The 17784-nt window shown below is 37.1% G+C and overlaps 1 protein-coding gene across 1 annotated transcript; it reads right to left on the bottom strand.

Moving 5' to 3' along the window:
* Positions 1 to 903: 903 nt before the first annotated feature.
* Positions 904 to 7874, bottom strand: LOC311605861 (prolactin-3D4-like; the record flags this gene model as incomplete). Its single annotated transcript, XM_084796720.1, has 4 exons — positions 904 to 1098; positions 2467 to 2646; positions 5716 to 5823; positions 7722 to 7874. 4 exons carry the CDS (start codon positions 7872 to 7874, stop codon positions 904 to 906), a joined length of 636 nt encoding a protein of 211 aa, XP_084652846.1.
* Positions 7875 to 17784: the final 9910 nt, after the last annotated feature.

The following is a 17784-nucleotide window of genomic DNA, read 5'->3' as shown; positions in this document are numbered from 1 at the left end:
TAAAAGTTGTTCACAGCAAAGTTATCTTTTATAAACTACCTCAGATACCTTTCTTTGTGGTACAATGGATCTAACTTAAGTGTTCTACCTTCTTTTTTTTCCATTTTTTTCTCCTCTATTAATTTATTCTTGTTACATCTCAATGGTTATCCCATTCCTTGTATCTTCCCATTCTTCCCTCCCTCCCATTTTCCCCTTATTCCCCTCCCCTATGACTGTTCCTGAGGGGGATTACCTCCCCATGTATATGTTCATAGGGTATCAAGTCTCTTCTTGGTAACCTGCTGTCCTTCCTCTGAGTGCTACCAGGTCTCCCCCTCCAGGGGACATGGTCAAAGGTGAGGCACCAGAGTATGTGAGAAAGTAATATCCCACTCTCCACTCTACTGTGGAGAGTGTTCTGTCCATTGTCTAGATCTGGGTAGGGGTTTAAGGTTTGCCGCCTGTATTGTCCTTGGCTGGTGCCTTAGTTTGAGCGGGACCCCTGGGCCCAAATCTGCCTATCATAATGTTCTACTTGTAGGCTTCTAGGACCCTCTGGATCCTTCTACTTTGCCATTCTCCCATGCTTCTCTCATCTAGAGTCTCACTAGAATGTCCTCCCCTCTCTACCTTCATAGACTGTGACCTAAAATAAACTGTATGCTGTCTTATGTTCATGTCAAACTTCAAAACTTTACATGCGCATAACAAGAGCCTGGGCCAATATTATATTAAATGCAAACAAGAGATTTTCTTAAATTTCACCTTGAACCTGGTTTAAAAAATCTTTTATTTTATAAGAAGAATCCCATTGTTGCTATGCATGCAATGGGAGCAACACATAAAAAAGACAAAAAATAAAAGCATTGAAACTCTACTCCAACAAAGACCATATCAGCAGGACATTGCATGGATGTACACTCAGCATTCATTATTAAAGACGATTCGGCACCTCAAGACCTTGAGAAAACTGTCAACCTTATGCATATCCCTTCTCAGGCAGCGGAAAGTGTTATAAAAGGCAAAAAGGCGCGTGTCTTCATCAGATGACTTCAAGTCTTTCAGTACAGGCCAGGTAGGGTATCCTTTTACAGCAAATCCAGGCTTAATATTCATCTAAACATCAAACAGACAGCTATCACTGACCTGATTACCAGCAGGATTTCATTAACACTTTTTAAAAATCAGTGCAGGTATGTAAATTTGTACTTGCACATGGATTATATGTATATGTACTTATATGGACATGATGTTGGATATCAGAGGACAACATTAGGTAATGTTAGTTCCAGATACTTCTCCCTTGATTTTTGAAAAGGCTGCATTTACTTCTACATGGAACTCATGGCAGTTCTCCTTGTCTGCCTTCTTTCTGCTAAAATTACAAAGAGATTTTACAGCATCATTTTTCTTTTTTGGACACAAATTCGGAAACTACAGTGTGGTTACTCACACAAGAAAGGGAGTCACATATATATATATATATATATATATATATGTCATCCCCCCTGGTCCAGTGCAAATTGCTTCTCATTTCTGTTCATGAGTGTTTGAATTGTGGTGGTAAGGTGGGTAGTGTGTGTGTGTGTGTGTGTGTGTGTGTGTGTGTGTGTGTGTGTGTACATAACTGTATTTGTTTATACTTTTCAATGGGTACGATTTGGATGTCAGCAGTAATTTGAGGTTTATTTCCACAAGTGACTTCTATTGTACTTTTCTGAGGCATTTGCTCTCATTTTTACATGGAACTAACCACAAATCCCCTTAAGCTGACTCCTTAGTCTGTGCATTACAAAGAGAAAATACCACACCATTCTTTTGACATAAATTCTGTAATGGTCTCAGCTCCTCACAATTACCCCAAAGGCAGTTACACGCATGAGACATCTCCTTGGAAATTTTTAATTAACTTTGAAAAAAATAGAGTATTATAATATTTTAGTGAGAATCTCTTATGCTTACTCTAGAGGCCTTAGGCACCAAAGCATAACTTGAAGAGCGGCATAAATATTTTCTGATATGCCACTGATCTCAGATGAGGTATATATAGACACATAGACAAGCAGGGTGGGATTTGGATGTGTATATGGAATTAATGAAGGTCAGAGAAAGGCTATATTAATTCTTTGACTTTGGAGAGTTTCCCATGCTCTCGGTACCTCGCCTGATGTGTCCTTCATACAACATTAGGTCTGGTAGAGCATCCTGATCCTTTTTTTCTTTTCAATAAATGTATTCTCATATCTTATGTACTTTATTTAATCCTTCTACATGAGAAGCACATTTCATTTAATCTATTAAGGTGCAGACATTGATTGCCATAAAATATTCATAATTAGGTAGGCTATTTCCTGTGGAGATCTCTGTTCTGTGGGCTTCTCCTTAAATAGCCTTGGTTTTGCGTATCTCAAAATTCTTTATTTATCACACAATTCAACCATTGTGTGCATCGGATCAACAAAGACATGTGTAGAAACAGCTCACCCTGCCAAGTATGGTCCTTAGTCCCATCAGAAGGTCAGCATTTCTTTCCTTCAAATCACTGACTTTTTTCAGCATAACTGCAGAAGCTCCAGGAAGAGCAGCCAGTTCAGATGCCAGGTATTTCAGTGGTCTTATCCAGGCACGGGTAATATTGGCAATTGATATCAGGAGGTCTTCAGTCTAAGAAAATATGATTGGACATTCGCGTAAACTACATGACATAGAGCTGTGCACTTAGACACCTGGGGCTTTCTCACAAAGGAGGCAAACTACAGTATAGGTTTCTTATTAATAATGTATGTTAATAATTTCATGCTATGTAAACATTACATACATATACATTTCCCCATCTTAAATCCACTTTGCTAAATAAAAGTAATTTCGTCTGAATGATGATCTTTTGTATTTTTCTACTTTCTAACACTTGTCCCTGTTAAACCTGATCTGTTTGATTGCTTGCCCTGTCTATGAGAAACAACTGTTAAAAAGCTCAGTAGGTGTACAAACACAGGACTCTCATAACATAGATGCCAACACTGTCAGTGCAAATAATTACTACAGTAGCGAGTCAAATTTCTTTCTCATATTTTTACTTGAGAATTTCTGATTATTGTTGAATATTAAAACAGAAGAACTTTAGAAAACATGGTTGTCAAAATTCTCCTTTTCCTATATTTGCATGATTCATAATCCTTTGGCTCTATAGGTGGTGTTTTCTATTGACTTGCAGGAGAAAAACACTAGAGAGCATAACTTTAATTCTAGGTATCAATAGAAATAATAATGGAATTTGAACTATTAAGTGCTAGCATAAAAACATATTCATGCAAATTAAATTTTTATTAGATTTTTACTATGATGTCTGTGAGGAATCTTATAGGCTATGAAAATAAAGAATAAGAAGAAATCCAAACAGTACTTCTTGAAACAGCAAGGCTTCAGTAAGGCCAAGGGCACTATCAGTTGAATGAAATTGCAGTCTACAGGTTGAGAAGGGTTCTTTACCAATCCTACATCTAACAAAGGGCTAATATCCAAGTATATAAAGAATTCAAAATATTTAACACCAACAAATAAAATAGCACAATAGAAAATGCGGCAGAGAACTAAATAGAGAATTTAGAACAGAGGAAGCTCAAATTACCAAGAAGCACTTAAAGGAGTGCTCAGTGTCCTTACTTATCAGGGAAATGAGATTCAAAATGACTCTGAGGTTCCATCTTACATATGCCGGAATGGATAAGTTCAAACACGGAAGTGACATCACATGCTGGTGAGTATGTCGAGAAAGGGGAACGCACCTCCATTTTGGGTGAACACTGAAAAGAACACCCTCTAACTGGACTCATCTCCTAGTGTAGGGAAGCGAACACCAACCCCCACACAAAGACTTTTACTCATAGTTCTCCCTGACTGTAAGGTGTGTAGGGATAAAGATAAAGAGGATATAGCAGGGATTGGGGAAAGGTCTAACAAATGCCTGGCCTAGCCCAATACCCACCACATGGGAGAGAGCCACCCTCTGACGTTATTAACAATACTCTGCTATGCGTTCAGATGCAAGTCAAGCATAGTTTTCCTCTGAGAAACCCAGCAGTGCCTCGAAAGAGATGTTGAGACTCCTAGCCAAACATTGGGCAATATGTAGGGAGCCTTATAGAATAGTGGGGCAAAAGAAGAAGAGAACTTGAATCTGAGGGGAGTCTCACATGAAGTCCAACAGAGCCATCTAACCAGTGCCCTGAGTGTCTTGTTTAGACTGAAGAACCAGCCAAGGCCTTGCAAGGACTGGACCTAGGCCTCCTACAGATGTAGCTGATCACTAGCTCAGGCTTAACATGGGTTAATTAGCAAGGAAGGTGGTGGCTCTTTCGGACAGGGACTCTCTTGCTCTCTTTTTATTTACTACTCACTGGTGATTCTGACTTGAAGGCTATAGGGGAAGAAAACATGTTCAGTCCTGATTTAGCTTGATGAGCTGGGGTAGGTAGGAGGGAGGGGGCTTCCTTTTTCTGAGCAATGGGGATGGGTGATGAGAGAGAGGACGTAGGGTCAGGATGGGAACAATGGAGGGATGGGTCTTGGACCAAGATGTAAAGTCAATAAATAAATAAACAAACAAAAACATAAAATTTTAAAAAGACAGAAATTCAATCAGAATTTCAAAAAATGCTTACATTAATGAATGGAATGGACAGCCCAATTCTGATAGCTAACATGATGCTGGGAGAACTGTACAATAATAACTAAGACTAATTGCATGACATGCATGAAATTTAGGGTAAATTCTTACTTAGCATGCAAGGGACAATGTCTGCATACAGTTTGCAGCCTCACTTTATTGTCTTCTCAAAAGTGATGATATTAGAGATTGTTTGTCATCATTAAATGTTTCAATGCCAACAGTGTGCTATTTGTACTGTCTAGAAAAGTAAATGTATACAAATATTTTCTTCCATTTTTCTTGATTATAGTCATACTTTATTTATGTGACCATCTGTATTAAAGTTACGCGTCTTAATAATACAAGCATGACTAGAGGACAGATTATGTGTGTGAGAAGGATGTACATTTTGCTTATATGTAAATCAAATTCTGATGTTTATGACAGGTATCAGAGGGAAGAGATCATAACATCAGATATACATTAATCTTTTGCAGAGTTATGATGTTCTCATCAAAATGGAAGTCATGCTGATTAACTTGATATAGTCTATAGAGGAGCCACTTGTTAAGCTGAGTTTCAGTTAAGATGTAGTGGAAGGAAGACCAGTCAGAGGGAACTGAACTAACAATGAGGGAACAGGAGAAGGTCCCATAGAGTTGAGAAACATAGGAAGAAATGACACCCTGCTCAGTTTAGTAAAAGACTGTCACAGGAAGACCACCCAGTGTTACTCCATAAAAACAACTGGTTTGTCTTTACTCTATATGCCTGTGAATATATTCAACAATAAGTATCCAGCTGAGATAAAAACTTCCCAGGGACAAGTCGAAGTAAGTCCTTCGACTTACTGAAAATAGTCTTCTATGTGGACGACCACAACTCAGGGAAAGTGTGAATTGGCAGGCATTTGATATAGTGCCAAAGTTAGCACCTGTGTGATGTGGTTCTTCTCTGACAGTTGCATGTTCCTTTGGCTGTTGGGTCTGAAATTATCCCACCTCTTATGGTCTTAGTAATTATATACAGCACAGCTAGAACTTGGATAGCATTACATTTTGAATAAAACCAGGGGGGAGACCTACTTTTGTTTCATGGACTTCCTCACTATTCTCTGGTGTATGGATGGAGGCAGTGTGGCACAGAGCAGGCATCCTGCCTGTTAACCAACTCTTCTTGGCAAAATTCAAATCCTGGAAGAAAATAATAGTTGTATTTCAGTTGGGGTTTCAGAATTGAATAGAAAAAGGCACAACTATAAGACCATTGCATTGGATAAACCCTAAAGGTTAAGAACTACACCAAAATTCAAACAATAAATGGCTACCTTTTTCTTTCATTTACATATACAATCCAGTTTATTGCCCCCAATATTTGCCTCTCCTTAATATTCCTTCTTATTGTCTTTGGTAATGTTATTGTTTGGAAAGAAAGCAATAAGATCCCTCCAAATGCCCAATTACTATGTCCACAAGTATCAATTTTCTAGGATTTTGTGTGAGTGTAATAGAAATATTATTACTTATCTAATTTTACAAATATCTTATTTTTCTTTCTTTTTTTTAAAAGTGTTTTTTTTAATTAATTTATTCTTGTTACATCTCATTGGTTATCCCATCCCTTGTATCATCCCATTCTTCCCTCCCTCCCATTTTCCCCTTATTCCCCTCCCCTATGACAGTTCCTGAGGGGGATTACCTCCCCCTCTATATGATCATAGGGTATCAAGTCTCTTCTTGGTAACCTGCTGTCCTTCCTCTGAGTGCCATCAGGTCTCCCCGTCCAGGGGATATGGTCAGAGGTGAGGCACTAGAGTGTGTGAGAAAGTAATATCCCACTCTCCACTCTACTGTGGAGAGTGTTCTGTCCATTGTCTAGATCTGGGTAGGGGTTTAAGGTTTGCCGCCTGTATTGTCCTTGTCTGGTGCCTAGTTTGAGTGGGACCCCTGGGCCCAAATCTGCCTATCATAATGTTCTATTTGTAGGTTTCTAGGACCCTCTAGGTCCTACTACTTTGCCTTTCTCCCATGATTCTCTCATCTAGAGTCCCACTAGAATGTCCTGTCCTCTGTCGCAGTTTCCTGGTAAGTGAAGGCTACAAAGTGATGTGTTTTATTTTAAAGAAGAAATTGTTCCTTTAGAAATTTGCTCTGAAATATCATAGTGTCTGTACCAAAGAGTTTATGATAAATGTAGGCCTCTTTACTGTTGATACAGTGAACAATTAATCATTTAATTCCAAGCATATTTTAGGGAAATAGTCAGCAATGAGTGAAATAAAAATTTACAAAATGTTTAATGTTTCCATATAAATGGCATGAGGAATGTACGTGCAAAAGATATTTATTAAGAAAATACAAATTACCTAAATTTTTTTTTTTTTGGTTTTTTGAGACAAGGTTCCTCTATGTAGCCTTGGCCATCCTGGACTCACTTTGTAGACCAGGCTGGCCTCGAACTCACAGCGATCCGCCTGCCTCTGCCTACTGAGTGCTGGGATTAAAGGCAAGCGCCACCAAGCCTGGCAAATTACCTAATTTTAAGTATCAAAGAATTTACAGGAGATAAAGAATTCTTAGAAATGTTATACTCCTGAAAGATTCGAAGAATAAGGAATATAAGAAAAACTAGCGAGGGTAAATAACAACAGGAATATATATTCTTTCTAAATACAGGGATATATAATCCATATACACAAATTTCAATGGAAAATAGCCTTGTTTCCTCACTTTCAGATCCCTAACGGATGACTTGCATCCCTCAGGAGGATAGAACATATTTTGTTTTGCCCATGAAGACAGAACCCATGCGTAGGAATCCAGTGAAGAGAAACTTTCCAGTGAAGAAGTTCAGTACAAGAGGATCTGTTAGTCATGGAAACGCTTCAATTATTATATAATTATTTTCAAATTTGTGAGATTCTACAGACCTTCACATTCTGCCCATCCCACATTTCACTATTTGATTTTTTTGTATTACATGTAAAACTGAGTTATTTGGACACGAAAACATGATACATCCCGTCTTAATTACTGTTTAGAAATTTGAAAACCCTTTTAGAAAAGAATCCAGAAGTGAGGATATTACTTACAAATTCACTATATATATCTGCAGTCATGATATATGTGGTATGAGACTGTTCAACCACACGATGATACAGGTCTTCAATGGAAACAGAGGTACTTGGTTTGGAGGCCACGTGCTCCCAAAGGAGCAGATTTGACAGGAGCAGCAACAGGTACATTCCTGGTGTCAAGAAAGAAACTGAGATGATCTATACATATTATATTGGCAACAGTCAAATTATGTTAGAATGTTGTCTGTACTTAGGGTCCTCCACCACGTGATTTGGTTTGCTATTACATAATACAGTATTCATTTTTGAAGCTGGGAAATGACAGAGAAATAGTTAAATTTCTCCAGCACAGAGTGTTTCATGTCAGAGGCATGTCACTGTTTGCATTTGCTCCAAATGAGCTTCTCAAGTGCGCCAACACTTGGAGCTTTGACTAACCATGAGCTAGAGAGTTCAAGTCATTATCCACACATATTTGAAGTCATCAAGAATTTATGGTTGCCTTTTATTTTCTTTTTGTTTACATTTTTCCTCCCTTCATTCTTTCCTAATTTCCTCCCTTTCTTTTTTTTTCTCACTTCCCTTTTTTTTGGGGGGGGGGGGACAGTATTCTCAATGTAGTCTTGAGATTCCTAGTCTCATTTTGTAGACCAGGCTGGCCTCGAACTCACGGAGATCTCTGTGCTTCTTTCTTACTGTGTGCTGGGATTACAGAAGTGCCACTGCCCCTGACTTACCTTTTTTCATTGTCTTAAACACATTAATATTGGAACTAATTGTTTATCCTTGAATATTTCCTAAACGACATATAAGTCTTAGGGGATTTGATAGTTTACTCAGTTTATTTCGGTAAGTATATATTCAAGCTTAACACCTAAATTAATTACAACTTGCAGTTTCTGTGATTGAAGCAATTGGATCATTCAGTTAATTTTTGTGTTCTCAATAAAGCCTAATTTATCAATAATGTAAATTGAGCCTTTTAAGTTGTATTATTTTTTGTTCTGCAAGGGGTCAAACAGCTAGGGTTCTTTACATGATAGAAACATGTCCCTGTCTCTCTTGTTAATAAAGACAATGAAAGTAACTCTGAGATTTGTCATGTGTCTACAACACATGGAGAAATCCTTTCAAAAAACACTGATCTCAAAATTAATTGAGCAAGTAGAATATAGAAAGTCCTTTCTGCTCTGTTCCTTTTTGTATATAGGAAAAACAATCAAATATCAATTCTCGAAAGATGCAAGCTAGATGACACTAACAAAAATATACATTTCTAACACATCTTTAACATTTATGCATTATTAAGGTTTACTTAGAGGTACATGGATAAATGGCAACTTACCAGAGCCTGGGAGAGTCAAAGACACATGCATCTCTGAGAAGACCCACCGCAGTGTGTTCTCCAACAGAGGAAAGCAGATCAACTGAGTGATGTCTTAATTCAACTTTCCACCTCCTATATATGCTACCAGACTATACCCAGAACCAAGCACAGCTGGGGGGCAGATTTAATCAATATCTATTGATTATGATCATTTTCCCCTCAGGATTTACAGACATCCTTTTTACATTTGCCACAGTTATGCCTCAATATGTGTCATACTGTTTTTCCCCCATACGATCTTTAGTGTTCAGGTCATTCTCCAAATCAGTAAGGCCATCACTGTTCATTGATTAGTCAATGAAGAGTAAAAGTTGCTCCCAATGCACCTCCTTAGTTGAAGATTTTAAGCCTTTCATATTTCTGCATGTTTCTGATTATAACAATGTTTTCAACAATTATATGATCAGTGGACCTCTCTATCTCTATAAAAATCAGTTATTCTAGACTATTTTCAGTAAACTCAAATTGCTTTCACCAACCACCAACCCTGAAAAATGTTTCTCTCAATGGACTAGGTAACAATTCTAGTAACCAACAGGTCTAAACACAAATGTTTAGGATAGATATCATAATACTTTATGCACCTTATTTTTATATCTTATAATATAACACATTGACTGCTTTATGTGGCTTGAGACTTTAAACAAATCAGATAACTGTTAGTTGTAATAATAACTGCTATGCTATCCTTTCTCTACTTGCCACACTTTGCCATGTTTGCTGATGGCCTTATCATATCACTGAGTTTTAATATCTTATTAAGTTCCCCTAAATTATTCTGTATAGTGACTGATGGAATCATAAAACACATTCCAAGTTGTAGTAGATTTTATAATATTAGAAGCTCAATTTTGTCACTTGATTTACCCATCATATTCAATTTCTTCACTATTTTGTCAAACCATTTCTTTCTGCTATGTAATCAAATCAACAATGATAGCATCATGTACAAAATTTTGGTATCATGTGTCTCCTGTGAAAAATTTCTAGAGAAGAAACTGACATTGAACACTGGGACTTCAATTAACTTGTAAGTCTTGCATTTCTTTTCCGTGCCAGATGAGTCCCTTTATAATTGTATTTTCAATACCGTGTTTATTGCTTTGCAAGGTGGTTTACAAGGCCATTATGCCATTTAGAGCATAGTACTATTCCATACAGCAATTAGAAATGGTAGACAGCTTAGACATATTGCAAAATGTTATTGATATAAAGAATCTGTAAACATACAAATAAAATTTAACAAAGTCTTCTAGAGAATAAAAAGCATCACGGCTTATCAACTATTTTTTATTTTAAAATATATTTTATTAATTTATTCATATTACATCTTAATTGTTATCCCATCCTTTGTATCCTCCTATTCCTCCTTCCCTCCCATTTCCCCCTTACTCCCCTCCCCTATGACTCTGATTGAGGTGGACCACTTCCCCCTGTATATGCTCATAGGGTATCAAGTCTCTTCTTGGTAACTTGCTATTCTTCCTCTGAATGCCACCAGGTCTCCCCCTCCAGGGGACATGGTCAAAGGTGAGGCACCAGAGTATGTGAGAAAGTCAGACCCAATTCTCCACTCAACTGTGGAGAATATCCTGTCCATTGGCTAGATCTGGGTAGGGGTTCAAAGTTTACTGCACGTATTGTCCTTGGCTGGTGAACTATTAAGAGAGCAAGTTGATTATGTGAAGATGGATAGAAGGAACTATTCTATTTATAATATACAATCATTCTCCTTTAACCTTATTTTGCTCATCTTGCTATGTTGCATTGTACTCTCCCTTTAAATATAGGAATGTAGTTGAGGGGATACTTAGGTACATTGTGGCAACAGCAGGGCCACATCCTGCTTGTTTCTGCTGCACTCACTTTTCCCCGCAGCTCCCTTAAAGGGCCAAGACAGGTACTACAGGAATCTGATGCCTCTAGGTTGTTTATTGACCAACTCTTCTTATTTTGAGAGGCCAAAGATATGTTTGAGATTGTTATTTTGCAATTACATTCAATAACATAAGTTTGCTTAGACCTCACACTGAAGCAACAGGCTATAAATCTGGATAACTCGTTATCACAGGATTCCTTGATATCTTAGTACTTTTTTGACCTCAAATCATCAATGTGTCATTTAGCTTCAAAAACATACTTTTTTTCCATATCTCATCTTGATTGCTTCAGTACTTGGGTGATCTAAAACCTCTTCTATGTTAACTACTATCCTGCTGTTGGTTTCTAATTTCTAAGTGTACATTCTAACCAAAGTACTGTGCTCTGATCTTTGGCTATTAAACTGTCACTATTTCTTCATTGAAAAATTATAATGTACTCATCAGTTATATAGCATTTTGGCTCAGGAGCAATGTCCAAAAAGAGATATAAAGCTTCTATCCTCTGTCAATCCAGAGTTGAACAGTGAAAATTAAGAGTATTTAATTTCTCATATCCCTAAAATGTTTGTCTGGAGTAGTCAGCAGGAGCAATGTGGGGTCAAGCACCTAACCTGCAAGATGAGGACAGATTCTCAGCATCACACTCATACTTAGACATGATCTAACCTTTGCCCTATGTAACTTCAGAAGCTGTAGGATCTCCATGGGCACAGGTGGAAGGAGAAATTTATGCTTTGCATTTTCTTCTAATTCAGTCAGTTGGTAAAGAACAAATCAAGCTCATTTTGCTTTTTAAATAGACTTGATTTCTGCTGAAATCAGAGAAACTGATATTATTGGTTTAAGGATCTATCTGGAAATAAACAGTTTTCCTGAAAACCCACCATGAGGAAAATTTATGACCAACTATCCCTGTGGTTATTTTCAGGGAAATCCTTTAAGTTGGTAAATATTCCCTGCTGTTCTGATGTAAGGTCAGGGCAGCAACTGTTACCATGCATATTTGATGAACAGGTTTAACCAAATATAATTAGATCCTTTGACTTGAAGTGATCACAGGAGTTTCTCTGTCTTCATGCATATGATTGTAGGTAAGTGTGTGTAGTTATATAGGCCCTAGAATAGCCATGTGTCATTCTCAGGAAACCCATTGACCTCGTTTTAAGAAGATCTGGTTGTCTACATGTAGAAAAATGCATATAGATCCATATATATCACCCTGCACCAAACTAAAGTCCAAGTGGATTAAATACCTCAACATAAAACAAGATACACTAAATCTTTCAGAGAAAAAAAGTGGTGAATAGTCTTGAACTCATTGGCATAAGAGACAATTTCCTGAACAGAACACTAAGAGCTCAGGCTCTAAGGTCAACAAGTAATAAATGGGATGCCATAAAAATGAAAGGATTCTGTAAGGTAAAGGACACTTTCAATAGAACAAATGACAGTCTACAAATTGGGAAAAGATCTGACCAACCCTACAGCTGACAATGGGCTAATATCCAAAATATATAAAGGAATCAATAAATTAAATACTACCAAACCAAATAATCCTAATAAGAAATGGTGTACAAAAACAAAAGAAGTGGGGTACAGATCTAACCAGAGAATTCTTAACAGAAGAACATTGGATGGCTGAGAAATACTTAAAGATATGTTCAATGTCCTTATCATCAGGGAAATGCAAATTAAAAAAAACACTGAGATTCCATCTCACACCTATTAGAATGGCTAAGATTGAAAAATTCATGTGACAGCAATGTCGGTAAGGAACATTTCTCTATTGCTGGTTGGAGTGAAAACTTGTACAACCACTGTGGAAATCTAGTGCTTTCCCCGAAAATTTGAAATAATGTTGTAATAAAACTCAACTATACCAACATGGGCATATATGTGAATCATGCTCCACAATACAACAAGGACATTTGCTGAACTTTGTTCATAGAAGTCTTTCTTCATATTAGCCAGAATATAGAAACAACTAAGATATCCCTTGACTGAAAAATGGATAAAGTAACTGTTGTACATTTACACAACAAAATACTACTCAGTCATTAAAAACAAGGAAATCCTGAATATGCAGGCAAATGAATGGAACTAGGAAAGATCATCTTTTTAGAGCATACTTTATGTGGAGTTCTATGAAGTAAAACAGCTGATGCTCAGGTATTTTCACTAAAAGTAAATTCTTCCATCTTGGTGAGAAGTTTTTTGAGAAAAAGATTGATAAAAGGTATGTGAAACAAATGTCCTAAAGAGACGTGAAAAGTTCCATCCTTTTGGGAACCTCACATAGCTAAGGTTGAAACCAACTCCACAACTTCAGGAGAACTCTGAAATGTTTCTCATACAGAAGAGTCCTATATCCAGACTGAATCAAAATGCTGCAAAGACTACTGGGAGACACTTCCAGACAAGCTGAGCTAAACTATCAGATCAGCAGTTCTCCTTGGAGAAAGCAGAGAAGTTGCTGAAGGAACTGAGGTCTTAGATTCATCAGACTGACAGTAAAATGAACAACACAGCTTTCTGAGCTGTTGGCATAGGACATCATGCTGTGGTTTCTAGCTGCTCCAAGGTGTCATCCAGCCTGGGCAGAGATTTGCAAGATATAAGTCTCCTTCTGTCATTTCTTCAGTCTACCACCTTCCACTCACACTATTGCATTCAAGCTTACTAATATCACTGGTTTGCCAAATATGGAACTTGCTGTTCCCCTTACTTTGTTCTACCAGTATTACTCTATCTGGTGTGAGTGGATATCTGCTCATATCTCCCAGAGAGGATTATTTTCATACAGTAAATTCTCATATACCTGTGACTTGAGTTAAGGGATACATTTGCTGAAGGGGGAAAAAAGACTCAAAATATTAAAGTTCTAGACTGTGTGTGTTTGTGTGCATGTGCAAGTGTCTGTCTTTCTGTCTTAGTCTGTCTTTCCTTCTCCTGAGAAATAATGATTCAAGTCAGGAAATTTCTGATCAAGATTCACTTTATTGCCGACTAGCAGGAACATATATAGGGCAAGGTCAATAGGATCTATACTTTTTTTATTAATTTATTCATATTACATCTCAATGTTTATCCCCTCCCTTGTTTCCTCCCATTCCTCCCTCCCTCCCATTTTCCCCTTACTCCCCTCCACTATGACTGTGATTGAAGTGGACTTCTTCCTCCTGCAAATGCTCATAGGCTATCAACTCTCTTCTTGGTAGCCTGCTATCCTTCCTCTGAGTGCCACCAGGTCTCCCCATTCAGGGGCCGTGGTCAAATATGAGGCACCAGAGTACATGAAAAGTCAGACCCCACTCATCCTTATCTCACTCATCCTAGCCCCTGGTCAAGAATGCAATAGCGTAAATCACTCCCTGTAGATCTTCCTAGTTCTCTGAGTAGTTCCTTGTAAGAACTTCCTAGAAGATAACAGAAAGTGGAAGTATCTTTCATCCTCATGGATTGGTAGGATCAACATAGTAATAATGGCAATCTTGCCAAAAGCAATTTACAGATTTATTGCAGTTCCCATCAAAATCAAACACAATTCTTTACAAACCTTAAAAGAACAATCCTCAACTTCATATGGAAACCCAAAACACCCAGAATAGATAAGACAATACTGTACAAAAAAGGATCTAGAAAGCTTTAAAGCTTTTATATTGTTTTACTTAATTAATTTATTCAGATTAAAACTCAGTTTTTATCCCATCCCTTGTATCCTCAGTTCCTCCCCCCACCCCACTTTCACTCTATTCCCCGCTGCTAGATCTAAGACTGAAGAGGAGGTCCCTCTTGGTCTTAGACCTAGGAAAAAGCTTTAAAGTTTGAACAGTGACTTAAGTGGAGTATTTTTTAAAGGCAGATGTCTAAAATAATTTACCCTTTATCTTTTATATGGCTTTAGAATTGCACACAAGTTATTTGGTCATATAATGTATCCTCTTTCAACAACTCCAAGCTATTCTCTCATGTGCCACACATCCACATTCATGTTGTGCCTCTCACTAAAAAGGGTACAGAGTAATAACAAACCCCCAAATAGAACATAGTTTGTCTAGAGTAATTATCCTGTTCCAAACTGTTCTAGTTTGGTTGATATATCCAGTGATACAACACTTCAGAAAACTGATTATTTCTCACCTGGAAGCTATCTGTTGCAAAGTTTTCTGGTGAAGTGTAAGACATTTGGGCAAATATCCCTTCCTCTGTGATGAGATTTTGACTGGCTTTTGTGCCATGTGTGACAGTGGGTACATCTTACACACATCATTATTGTAGTTCTTAGGGTCAATAGCTGTATGTGAAGGTTGATTTATTTCCTAATCTGTAGGACTTACAGAAACTTCAGGGTGAAAACACTGGCCAGTAGTGGTAAAGGATCCAGCTGAGTATTATATAAGTTTCTCCATGTTCTTTTATAAAAATATATGATGTCTCCAACAATAGGGTCTGGTCAACTTTTTCAAATACGTTTGGCAGAGATCTAGTATACTGGAAAATCAAATCACTAAAAATAATTGAACTTTGAAACAAACAAGTAACCTATTTAAAAATATGAGACATGGAACTACATAGATATTTCTCAAAAATGAAATAAAAGTGGTTGAGAAACATGTAAAAATGTTCAATACCTAGCCAACAGCAAAATGTAAATTAAAAATACTTTCATATTTTACTTTGCATTGGTGCGAATAGAAAAAACTAATAAGGCAAATGATAGCAAAGAGTGGTAAGTATGTAGTAAAGGGGGTTACTAGTGGGAGTGTAAAGTGGGACATCCATAAGGAATTCAGTATGGACCAAACTGAAAAAACTAAAATTAAGTTTGCTATAGGATCGATCTTCTGCAGAATATTTGATTGCAGTGTGAAACCTGAGATTGTGAACTGGAATAAAACTGTTTTTGTTTCATGTTACACATCTCTAATACACACCTTTAATCTGAAAAATCTCTATACACAGGATTAAATAAAGGTAATCCTAGTTCAAGGGGTGTAGGAAGTAAAGGAGTAAAAAGGAGTGAAAAGACAAGGAGTAAAAAGGGAAAGAGCATCTAGTGGAAGGGTATTTAAGCGAGTGTGGAGAAGGAAATGAAACTTTTGCTTCATTCTTTCTGTGATATGAGCTTAGAAGTAAGGCCTTTTTTTTTTTTTCCTTCTCGGACATCCACTGAATAGGAAGGTCATCTGCTTGTTTTCTCTGCCTCTCTGAGATAGCAGGGTTTCACCACGGTATCTGACTCCTGAGTCTTCATTGATAAAATTGAATGGCTGGAGTCTTCTTTTTTTATGTAACAATATTTTGGGGCTACAACTTGTGGCAAGACCCCACAGACAGAGAAATCACTCCAATTGCAGGCAAAATGAATAGCCATAAGATATGATAAGTCATCTGGGAAGTTTTCAAGGAAAGGGCTAAGGATGGGAAGAGTCATAATGGAAAGGTTTAGGACACTGTTTAGTCCTGCTCTAGATTGATTGAAAATAGAAACAGAAAATGAAAAGCTAAGCAGCATAACTGTAGTGGACTCAATACCAATTATGATTATTATCATTTTTTCCTTCATAGGCATATGGCTTTCTGTAATCAAGCAAAGAAAAAAGCTGTACAGGTAAAAGAAAAAAAAATATGAAAAGCACATTGATAAAACACAAGAAGAAAGAATGTTCTCAGATACAGATAGAGAAATTTAGACAGGAGCCTACCAAGCCATGACATCAAGAAACTGAAAGGGAGTAGCATGGGCTTGTTATAAAAACCTACCTTAGTCTATCCAGTTACTATATAAGACATACCAAGAGACAATATGTACCCCCAAGGTTATGCAGAAATTAAATAAAACCTTATAGTCATATAGGACTTGAGGATACTTAAGATTGTCATCATTTTCTATGGTATGAATTCATCCTATTGTGATCTACATAGGCAGTTTGAATTTGAGGATCATATATTGGGATTATGCTATCTACCAGCTTTAAATGTTTGGATAAGGTTGGAGAATCAAGAAAAAGTTCTCAGAGGTTTACTAAAATTGTACAAGGCCCAAAATTATCCCTCATTGATTTTTTTGCAAGGATTGATTTCAACTGTAAATAGAATAATATCAGATTCAAAGTCAAGAGAATACTAATCAAATCTTTAGCTTTGGAAAATGCTAATTCAGAATACAAAAGAGTGATTAGACATTTAAAAACAAGATCAGCACCAATAGATGAATAAATTTGAGATACAGCTGATATTAGATCTTGTGCTTATGATGCTAAACTGATAGAAGTAATTTCTAAAAGACTTAGAAAAAGTAAAATGGCAGGTGTTTTAATTGTGATAAGCAAGGCCATTCGAAAAAGGATTGTAGGAAAGGCTATTCAAGAGACAATGTGTATTTTGTTTTCCTAGAGACAATGAAAACAACAACAACAACAAAAAAGATGGCCCCAGGCTTCTGGAGCATGCAGAAGATGTGGAAAAGGCCCACATTGGACTATTGACTGAATATCAACAAAGGTTAAGCAAGGTAATCCTTTGCCATCAGGAAATGCCCAAGGTGACCTCCCACAGGCCCTGATATCAAACTGGATTCAATCATTCTCTCTGAGCATAGGAGAAACTCATTCACAGAGCAATTAAAAGATTTAATGCTTTTCGTTAAAAATGACATTGCTGTGGATGTAATCAAGAACAGAATGGCTTTAGTAAATAAAACAAAAAATTCAAGAGAGTCTAGAAAACAAGTAGTTTGGCAAACTGCTATACTTGATCAGAGGTGTAAGCTGACAACACAAATAAATGGCATTGGAATTGAGTAGTA

The sequence above is a fragment of the Acomys minous genome, assembly GCF_964271855.1.
Source record: "Acomys minous genome assembly, chromosome: 9".
In the NCBI taxonomy this organism is placed as follows: domain Eukaryota; kingdom Metazoa; phylum Chordata; class Mammalia; order Rodentia; family Muridae; genus Acomys; species Acomys minous.
The sequence above is the reverse complement of the archived record's forward strand: the minus strand, read 5'-3'. Positions and strand labels throughout refer to the sequence as shown.